The 10230-nt window shown below is 36.7% G+C and overlaps 1 protein-coding gene across 1 annotated transcript in view; it reads left to right on the forward strand.

Moving 5' to 3' along the window:
* LOC140932434 (uncharacterized) overlaps nt 1-6697 on the forward strand; it is a 9469-nt gene extending 2772 nt beyond the window's left edge. The window contains exons 2-5 of the mRNA XM_073382045.1: nt 814-879; nt 1591-2794; nt 3685-3882; nt 6414-6697. Coding sequence (XP_073238146.1) covers nt 847-879; nt 1591-2794; nt 3685-3882; nt 6414-6697 — 1719 coding nt within the window. The 5' untranslated portion in view covers nt 814-846. The remainder of the gene's footprint in view (nt 1-813; nt 880-1590; nt 2795-3684; nt 3883-6413) is intronic.
* Nucleotides 6698-10230: the final 3533 nt, after the last annotated feature.

A 10230-nucleotide genomic window follows, 5' to 3' on the forward strand; every position in this document is an offset into this window, starting at 1 on the left:
TCACGAACAGTACAACATACGTATTTATGAGTTCTGTTTCACCTGCTTCGAGGTAGAGTATAAAAGATCATATATTTTCAAAGCTCTTCCAATGAAACAATAATTGATATTTAGGTATGGACTTTAATTCAAAAGTATGCGGCCTATAAAAATAATGTGGTTTTAGATGTTTGAAAGGCAGCTTATTTTTTGGAAGTTGTATGGAGTATTGTTAATCCTGTAAACAAGCTTTATTCTCTCGCTTACAAAGTTCAACAGACCTTTTTTGTTCCGGCAAAAAAAAACATGAATAAGTGAACAACATAATACATCCTTAGGCCGGTCTGCTTACTAAAGTATTAAAGTACAATCGCACGTGATAACCTCATAAATAATGATGATGCAGCCATCTACAACAATGATGAAAATCTTAGCTATTCGGTATTCGATGACCTTCATTATTTTAAGAACCTTGAAACCTTCGAGTCTTCCCCCTAAGCAATGTTTTTGGTGAGTTGATATTCATAGTACTTGAGCAATTTGTTTATTTTGCACCAGATGTCTGAGGGAAAGACAAAGAAAAGTGAATTTATCAGATCGAATCAGCTGTGCACTGCAGTTCTCATTTTCATTAATGTACAGTAATACCCAATTTTGCACAAAACGTAGCCTTAATTTAGAATTAAGACAGTAGATTACCGATACTGTTACACTAGAGCATTCAAAATAGCTCATGCACCTAAAACGTGCCTATTTTTATATGACAAGTAGGCAGTGTGACTAATATATTACTATAGCAAGGACTTATACATGTATTCCCCTTCTGTTCATCAGTCGTGGCTGCCTCCATCTGATTATCCTGAGATCATGAAAGCAATAAGGATGTTAGACCACTCAGAGGTTTACTCTTTTTTTATTTCTTTTTACAAAAAGTTATACTTTATTCATGAATATTATACTATGCTGTTGACATGTCACCTGGCGCGCGTTTGTTGACTGACATGGTTGACATGTTGACTAATATTGTTTACTATTTCAAATGAGGCTTGGTTAACATGTTGACTTGACAGTTTCACGATATGTTGACATAAGGGTGCTTTTATACATCAATCAATTCCAGTAGCTGAGTCCCTACCCCCGGGAATTTGCCATCCAATACAAGGCAAAAAAAATGTTAATGCCTTGGGGTCAGTCGGGAGTTGGGGGGGGGGGGGGGTGTCTGGGCGGGGCTGGAATTGACTGATGCATTAGTTCACAAGATCCAAGAAATTTATGGTTATGCCTTGTTTGTTTGGTGAATAACTTCGATTTACCTCAATTATCACGTATGTGTACACCTAATTGAGGTTTGTGTGTTGAAAACAAATTTTTGTATAAATAATTGCTATTACTTTGTTTTCTTTCATTTTTATTAGTTTTAATATTTATTATTTTCTTATTAGTTTTAATTAGGTGACAAGGGATCAATGTGAAGAATTAGATTAAACTGCAATTATCACAGTTTTTTATTGTAAAAGACTGAAGAAAAATTAAGTGGGCGTGGTTCTTGAACAGAAATACCAACAGTTTACAATATGTTCTTACTGTTATTTATTGTCATTGTTCTTGTAGGCTTGCTATGGTGACACAAGTGTTCCAGCATTACATGTTACTCTGCTTGGTGGTGAGTGGGGTTCATCTGCTGGTGGGTTGTCAACCATAAACAGAGAGCTTGCTATTCACCTTTCCAATTATTCAGCAATGAAGGTTTCTTTACTGGTCCCAGAGGGAGCTTGCAACACTGAAGAAGTAAGAGAAGCAGATGGCTATGGAATCACTATTGTTGAGGCGAAAAAACGTGCAGCATATGATCATCTTGATTGGTTGAGCATCCCACCACAGGACCACTTCATGGACATTGTTGTTGGTCATGGTGTTAAACTTGGTCGGCAAGTACAATTCATTAGAGGTTCTGCTCAATTTCCAAATTGTAAGTGGGTACAAGTGGTTCACACTGCTCCAGAGGACCTGAGCAGATACAAATGCTACAGTGACCCCATTTCAAAAGGTGAAACAAAACACGAATCAGAAGTTGAGCTTTGCAAACTTGCTGATCTTATTGTGCCTGTGGGACCCAGACTAAAAGAAGCATACTCTTCATATTTACAGCGATGCAAGACAGATCAAGACCTTTTGTCCATTACTCCAGGCCTTTTTCAAAGGGAGTTTGGGGATTTAGTGGCAAAACATTATCCTAATGAAGATGGTGAATTTAAAGTGTTGTTATTTGGTCGCGGGGATGATGAGGACTTTGAACTCAAAGGATACAACATTGCTGCTCAAGCATTTACTGATCAATGGTTGAAAAACAAACCATATCATCTAATCTTTGTTGGAGCACCTGAAGGAAAGCAAGAAGAAGTTAGAAAAAAACTTGTTCAGAGTGGTATTATGGAAGCGCAGTTGACTGTTAGAAAATTTATACAAAGTAGAGAGAGACTGAAAGACTTGCTGTGCGAAGCTGACCTTGCCATAATGCCATCAAAATCAGAGGGATTTGGTCTTGTTGCACTTGAGGCCTTGTCTGCGGGACTACCCATTCTTGTAGGCAGTAGGTCAGGATTTGCCAAAGCATTAGAGAATGTCCTTTATGGTAATACATGCATTGTGAATTCAGATGATCCTGCAGAATGGGCAAAAGCAATAGCAGCTGTTCGTATCAGGCATGGAATGAGGCTTCAAGAGATAAAATTACTGAGAACATTTTATGGGGAGATGTACAGTTGGAAGGAGCAATGTGATGCCCTTGTGAACAGAATGCAGAGAATGGGTCATGGTAAGAGTTGTTTTTGTTCAGTGCGGATGTACTTAATTGCACTGTATTCATAAATATTACCCTAATTTAGTTTTCGTGGCACAATGCAAAATGCAAGAATAATGCAGTGCACTCACAGGCACTGAGTGCATTTTGTTCTTTGACCACTTTGTTGAGTGTACACGCAGGTTCTATCAGTTTTCTTTGCAAATTTAGTACATGTACATACTGTCCGAGAATGTTTTACCGTTTTATACAGCTAGATAAATATGGCCTGAAGACATACACTGTATAAAAATTAATAATGTACCTCTTTACAATCCTTACCTATCTATTAGATGAAGTTATTTTCTCAAGAAATCATGCACCTTTGGGGCGGGAATGTAGTGATACTTGAACTTCAGTGTTGTTATTTTTAAACTGGCACTAGTACTGAAGGAAAACATACAAAGACAGTCAGTTTTGTGTTGGGAGGTGACAAACATGCAAATTAAATTGGCTACTTGAAATTTTGAGATGCCTACTTTCCTTAATAATAATGTCACTCAAAGCTGGATAAAGCTGACTGTATAAACTTGTAGGATTACCATTTTGAAATGTAATCTTAGGATGGATCTATAGTTCTTTAAAAAGTTATGATGTTTTTACCATCAAATTTATTCTAAATTCCTGTTGCTTCTTGAGCTAAAATGTTTTGTGCACACCTTTTAAAGTTGTTATTGGAAGTTTACGCATAAAGTGATGCGTTTAAAAATTTTAAACCAGTTTGAAAATTTCACACCAGTTTGAAAAATTTAAACCAGTTTAAAAAAATTCAAACCAAAGAAAAACTTTGAACTACAACATATACATATAATTATTTTGGAAGAAGCTTATAATAATTATATTAAAGGCTAATGTTGTCACACCAGAATATGCTTCTGATATACCAAAGGATGTTTCTGTCAATGGAAAGCAGCCTGTTGCAAAAACACATGCTTCAGCTTCTGGATTCTCAGGAGAGCAATGTCCAGTTGATGAGCCTAAAAATGAGGATGCAGCCAGATTAAGTGAGGATTCTCCCTCGATTTGCGATATTCCTCGCGTTTCAGGGCTCACTTCTGACCAAGGTATGGAATTACATTGACAAGGTGCCAAACCTTTTTACATGTATTAATAAACTCTTGATAATTTTTTGGCCCTTTTAAAAAGTAACTGTTTTTTTTATTTATGTCTTTCTGCTATAAATCACCATTTTCAGATAGACCATGCATGTACGCACCTTGTTAACTTCCCAAATTGTCTTCGATTTCTCTTGGGGCAAGTGTAATACCCAGGAGAAATAGGGGGTAAACAAGATGCATGCAAGATGTATGTGAAAATGGTGAATAGCTAAAGAATGCTCTCTTTGTGTAAAGAGCTGAGGAGCCTCACTGAGTTTCCTTATACATTAGTAAATATAGTTGCCCCCGCAGGGATTTCGCCCAGAAGGCGAAATCCCAAGGAGGCACTCTAGTAACTCACGCGTATATTAAGGAAAGTACTTACAGTTGAAATATACAGTCATACATGCAGTCAACATAGAAAAAATCTCGATTTGCTTGAACAGGGGCTGCGAGGAATCGGTAGGTAATGATGACGTTTCTATTGTTTGCGCTCGTAAGTATAACCGAATGGTTAGGACGACATAAAACACAAAAAATCCCGAAGGAACAGCTTACAATAGGTAGATTTTGTGACATTAATTGTGCAGTCACACTTCGATACTCTTTTGTACTGTACATGTGTTACGTGTTATCAGTGACATTCTGTGGAGCAGTTGTTATAAAAGTTATAGACCAAAAGACACTTGTTAAGCACAGATGTTTGCCAGACAAGAGTTCACAAATCTTTGATTGGAAACCTTCAGCTGAACCTTGCCAGACAATATTTCTCTCTCTTTGACCAGAATAAGACTCGGCCCAAAACAAGCAAGACGAGTGATTGATTCAACGGCTAGCTTATCACTAGCAGAATGATGGACGATTACAGAAATTGACCGACCATCAAATTCTGCGCTGACTTATTCCCTGCTCTCAGATGTCCCTCTGCTATATAGTTTAATATAAGACTAGAATGCGCGAGCGTGAATCGATCAAACGTCCTTTTAATTTCTAAGGCTTACTTTCCGGCAAATGAAATGAACTAAATGTAAAAAGTGAAAGAGAAATAGCGAAAAATTCAACTTCTAAGTAAATCTTTTCTTATGGTTTAGAATAAACTATTCTTGAAGATTATGTTTTGATCAAAGCTGCGTAAATCGAACCGAAACTGTGTATGGAACCTTGCGTTTATTTCCTGTATTTATCTCACCTATTGTATGGAATATGTGTGAACATCTTCATTATGAATCGGTATATTTCAAAGAGCTACACAATGAGCAAGAATGCTAGGATCAGTTTAGTTTTTTGGGCAACCGAGCTCGATACAAGTTTATCGAGCTCGATATGTCAACTGGCCTCAATATGTCGATACCGAGCTCGAGGCCTCTCACTTTTCTGGGGGGACAAAGTAAAAATGGTTATCGAGCTCAATGACTTATCAAGCTCGGTTTTCCAAGAGAAGAAAAAAGGAGAAAAAATGGAAGTTAAAGCAATAGATGACCACGTGGAGTACAAAATCTAAAACACCTTCTCGTTCTCAATTCGTTACAGACAAAAAACATTGTGTGGCTGGTCGATTAATGTTGTTTTGGCGGCGAGTCGTTTAAAAAAAATATTGACAAAAGGCATTATAACATAGCACGCGTGCTTGCCCTATAAGTCCTATTAAATCTTTATTTACGCACGCCCGTGCGTAAATAAAGATTTTTAATCATGATGACGTGTTTAGCTGTGTTTCTTGTCTCTTTTTCCTGAGTACAAAATACCCAAATTCGATGGCAATGATGAAAAAAGTTCTAGCATTTTTGGAATTTAGCTTCTCCACTCAAACCAACAGCCAAAGCGGTGAAGATGTTTCGCAAATAATTAGAGCCTGAATCGTTGAAAAGTCTGCCGTAAAGATTCCCTGCTATCAGAGGTCTCTCAAGACGAGGCAAAAATAAGAGAAAGGGGAGTCTCTACCCTTTGAAGAACTTGCTGTATATATTCATTGCTAGTTTGCTACGTGCGATTGAATATACCAGAAGGTTGGCACCAAACAAAAATGGACTAACATAAGATGGTTGCACAAGATATGGGAGAATACAGCTGATCCACAGCAACTGTTTTCTGCACATCTTTTAACCACTGTGACATAAGGCACCTACTGCATGTGACAATACTTCATTTTGTCCTTCCATACAGCTATCTGGTCGCAATTGTAAAAGACCAGGTAAACTGGAAATTTTTGGAAATGTCAGAAGAAGGTAGCGTTGATATTAGTTTTGTTTCAGTTTATTAAAATACAAAAATCGGCCTGATTTTCAAATGTTTGTTACAGCAAAAGACTTGAGAAAGTAGCAGGATTTTCGACCAGTCTTTATTTGGGCATTCACTTTTGAGTGCAAAAGTGATTTTAGCACAATTATATTTAGCCCTATAAATGTCAGTACAGTGTATGTGAAAATAGGCTGACACATGCTGAGTCATGAAGACCAGCTTCAGGCCTGTTTGTATGATCAAATTGTTGTTGTCTACAGGTCAAAGATTTATGCCAGTTCGTGAAAAACTTCCATTTTGGCAGCGCCCCCCTCCACTCCCCCCTCAAGGTGCACATCATCAGCCTTGGGTGTTTCTCCAGCACCCAAAGGTACCTACAAGTCCTTCTCCTGTAGCTCCCTCGCAGCCCCGACCTGTTACGGTACAGCCCCTGCAACCAAGTGCCCTGACACCGGAGCCCGAGGTACCGCAATGCCCAGTCTGTAAGGCCCGTCTACCAGCATATGTGGATAGAGATGAGCATGTTAATAGTCACTTTGATTGAGCTTTCTATTTCATGCAGTCCACTCAAAAATTGTTGTTTTATAACCTGTATAAATTGTTATTGTTTAGAATAGACAAGTAGAACAAAATTTCTTTGAGTTAAAAATTATATACTTACATTCGAGGAGTTAGAGACAAGCAGTATTTCAGTTTACTTTCCTGCTTTCCTTGATTTTAGAACAATCTGAAACTCTCTTCTCCCTTCTCTAACTTACATCAAACTTCTCCTTTTAACACCAATACTAAATCAAACAATAAGCTTGTGAAATTTAGGGCGTAAGGAAAGTCGGTTTTATGGCTTGCCATTCAGGCAAGTTGTTGCTAGCATGTACTAGCCCAAGAGTCTTTAAAGTAGCACAAAAAATTTTTGATGAGCAGCATTGATTACAATACTTCTGTAATCTGAATTTCCCCAAAAACTTCACTTGCCCTTCGGGCAAGTGAGGAACAGGCCTAGGATTCACTGGCTCGATTGCAAAATAGACTAGCCCCAGGCTATCGGACACGACTTTCTTTGCACGCTGGAGATTGAAGGAAATCATTTACACAAATGTCTTGATCTACATGTATAAGCAAATTCTCCTTGCCAATACTTGAAGAAATGTATGGAGAAGAGTGTTGAGGGTGTGCATGTAGATACGCATATGTACATGTAGTGGTAAATGTCATGATTATAGACATGTTTAGATTAGAGACTTACATGTATATAAATTTGTAGCCTTTGGAATAATTATTCTAAATCATCAAGTATAAATTAGTCAAATGACTATAAAGAATTACTTTAAAGTGTAAAGTTGTAGCAGACTAAAGATTCAAGACTTTTCTGACAAAGAAAGTCAGCAATCAAGCAGAAATGACCAGACAGTATTTACCTTGAAGTCTTCAAAGTTCAGGAGAGGGTCATCATCAATTAATAATATTTGAAAAGGAAGGGAAGTAGAAGTTACTGCTTTCGTGTCATTTGGTTATTATCGTTTTCATTTTTCTTAACGGTATTATTTTATTAGCTACTTGTTCAAAGTTATCGTCCATATAGACGTAACTTATTTTTGTTTTCTAGCTCGAACTAAGGTCCAGTTTCCCATTTGCACAATTTTTTTCATTTTTTATGCATTCATTATGACATTTTTTGTCCATCAATCATAGCATACAAGTACCAATAGTGCAAACATTAATGATTCAGTCTTTTAATGAGGTATTACCAGGATGTATTTAGTGACTGGTAGAGTGTATAAGTCTTCTTTTGATTTTTGTTGCTCACTCAACAGTGTCCCAAATTATGTCAAGGGAGGCCCATTTGATCACCTCTGATCTCCTTATATAATATTCGAAAGTGTGATAAGTACATTGTAGCTTTGTAGGGGCCAAATTAACTTTCAAAATGTGTTGTTTTACCTTTTCCCTTTTATCCAGGGAGTGTTATTATCTTTGTTATTGATTTGCATCAGTAAATTAAAGGAATAAATTCAACTGTTTTAAGATAATGCAAGGATTGAAAAAAAGAGACTGAAGAGTAACCAATCAAAACGTTGACATCCATCCACAATATCAAGATAGTTATCAACAGGGCTTTTAGCTAGTCTAAATCAAGGAATTCCTACACCTTTTAATGTTTTGGGCTTAAAGTTTCCCTAAGATGATTCATAAGTTTTCAACATCAGTAACACACACAAAATATTTATATGGTGTTGTAATCGCAAACAGCAGTGGCCAATCTGTACATAGTTAGAGCAAATCTAATAGGTTCCAACAAAGGTAATTCATTTTTACAACATCATGCTGTAAAATTAATCTTTCAGCATTTAACTTTGAAAGTATGGTGGACAAGCCAGAACATATAGAATATAGTTTTTCAGTGGGGGTGGTTCGGTGAGGGGTTTGGTTAACTTTGTTAATTTCCACTGGATGTGATAGCAGCTGGGATGGTTAGAGAAAGATAACGTTGTTTGGCACTGCTTTATATTGCAACCTTTATTAAAGTGGTTGTATATGCAGCTAAACATTGGGAGGAATTAATATGGTGGCCCAGAAGGGTCACACATGCAAATTAAAAATGCTGCTGCAAATTAAAAATTGTACATACAAACTAAAAATATTAGCTGCAAATTAAATATAGTACATGCAAACTAAATATTGTGCTTCAAATTGAAAATAGAAAACATATTGATGCAAATTGAAAATGAAAAGTCCTGCACGTAGTATGAGTGATGAGGACCTGGTCCAAGCTGTGCGACCTGGCCTTACAGCCGTCAGCCCATTCATGTTTCATGTTTGTAATATTTTTAGTTTGCATGTACAATTTTTAATTTACACGTCCCGTTTTTAATTTGCAGCAACATTTTTAATTTGCAGGTAAAATTTTTAGTTTGCAGCAACATTTTTAATTTGTTTGTGTGACCCTTCTGGGACACCATAAATTAATAATATGTTAAAACTTCTCATGTGGTTCTACTTTATTTACCGTAAAACCTCAATATTATGAAGGGCCAAGAGACTGGCAAAATATCCTCAGTATAACAAGGCTTTGTTAAATCAGGTGTTTTTTGGTGTCACGGAAACCATTGTTGGTTTGCTTTTGTGTTGTGGTGTGGGTATTACTTTCAGTCTTTTGTATTGCATCATTGGGTGATTGCATGTGTCCACAACACCAAGAAACTACCATCATTTTGAGGTTCTTTTCCATAAGTTTTACTATTAGTGGGGCAAAGAATGTTGTTCATTGTTATCAAGGACTTTGTTATATAGATTTTTGTTGTATCGAGTTGCCAACATAGTGGGGGCATTTTTTCTCCATTTTTTTTTTTTGGTCCTTCATGTAAACATTTGGAATAATCCATTTTACTGTAATAAATGGAAACAAGGTTGGAGTTGACCTCGTTTTTCAGATACAAACACTTATCTGCTTTCTTATGTAAATCATGTTGTTCTTGTACATAATTTCCATAAGAAAACAAAGGACATTTTTATCAAAACAAGGTCAACCTCAGCCCCACATTCAAGGCTTAGTAACATCATGTTACATTGTATGATTAAAATAACTACATTTGATTACACTCAAGCGAGGTCAAGCATAATCTCATAGATTTGAATAATTAAACGAGACTTACCTGTAAGTTGAAGTTTGATTGAGATTCTACCGTAGCATTTGCAGAAATGAAGAGATCACATGAGATAGCAAGTCACGTGACTTCGAGCTCAGTCTTGAAAGCATTTTTTTTTTTTTTTTTTTTTGAGGAGTCCTGTAGACCACCCCATAGATGAATAGTAAATATATGGTGTATGCAACACCATAGGATGATATGAACAGGGGGAGGGGAAGGGAGGGATGTGATCTCTTCATTTCTGCAAATGCTACGGTAGAATCTCAATCAAACTTCAACTTACAGGTAAGTCTCGTTTAATTATTCAATTCTACCTCGCATTTGCATACATTCTGAGATCACATGAGATTTTAGAGCTCTATAGGGCTCTCAAAAAATAAAGAATACACATTCCAGATAAGGAAACGTAAGCATGGCATTTATTACCAAGGCA

The sequence above is a fragment of the Porites lutea genome, chromosome 3, assembly GCF_958299795.1.
Source record: "Porites lutea chromosome 3, jaPorLute2.1, whole genome shotgun sequence".
Classification (NCBI taxonomy): Eukaryota; Metazoa; Cnidaria; class Anthozoa; order Scleractinia; family Poritidae; genus Porites; species Porites lutea.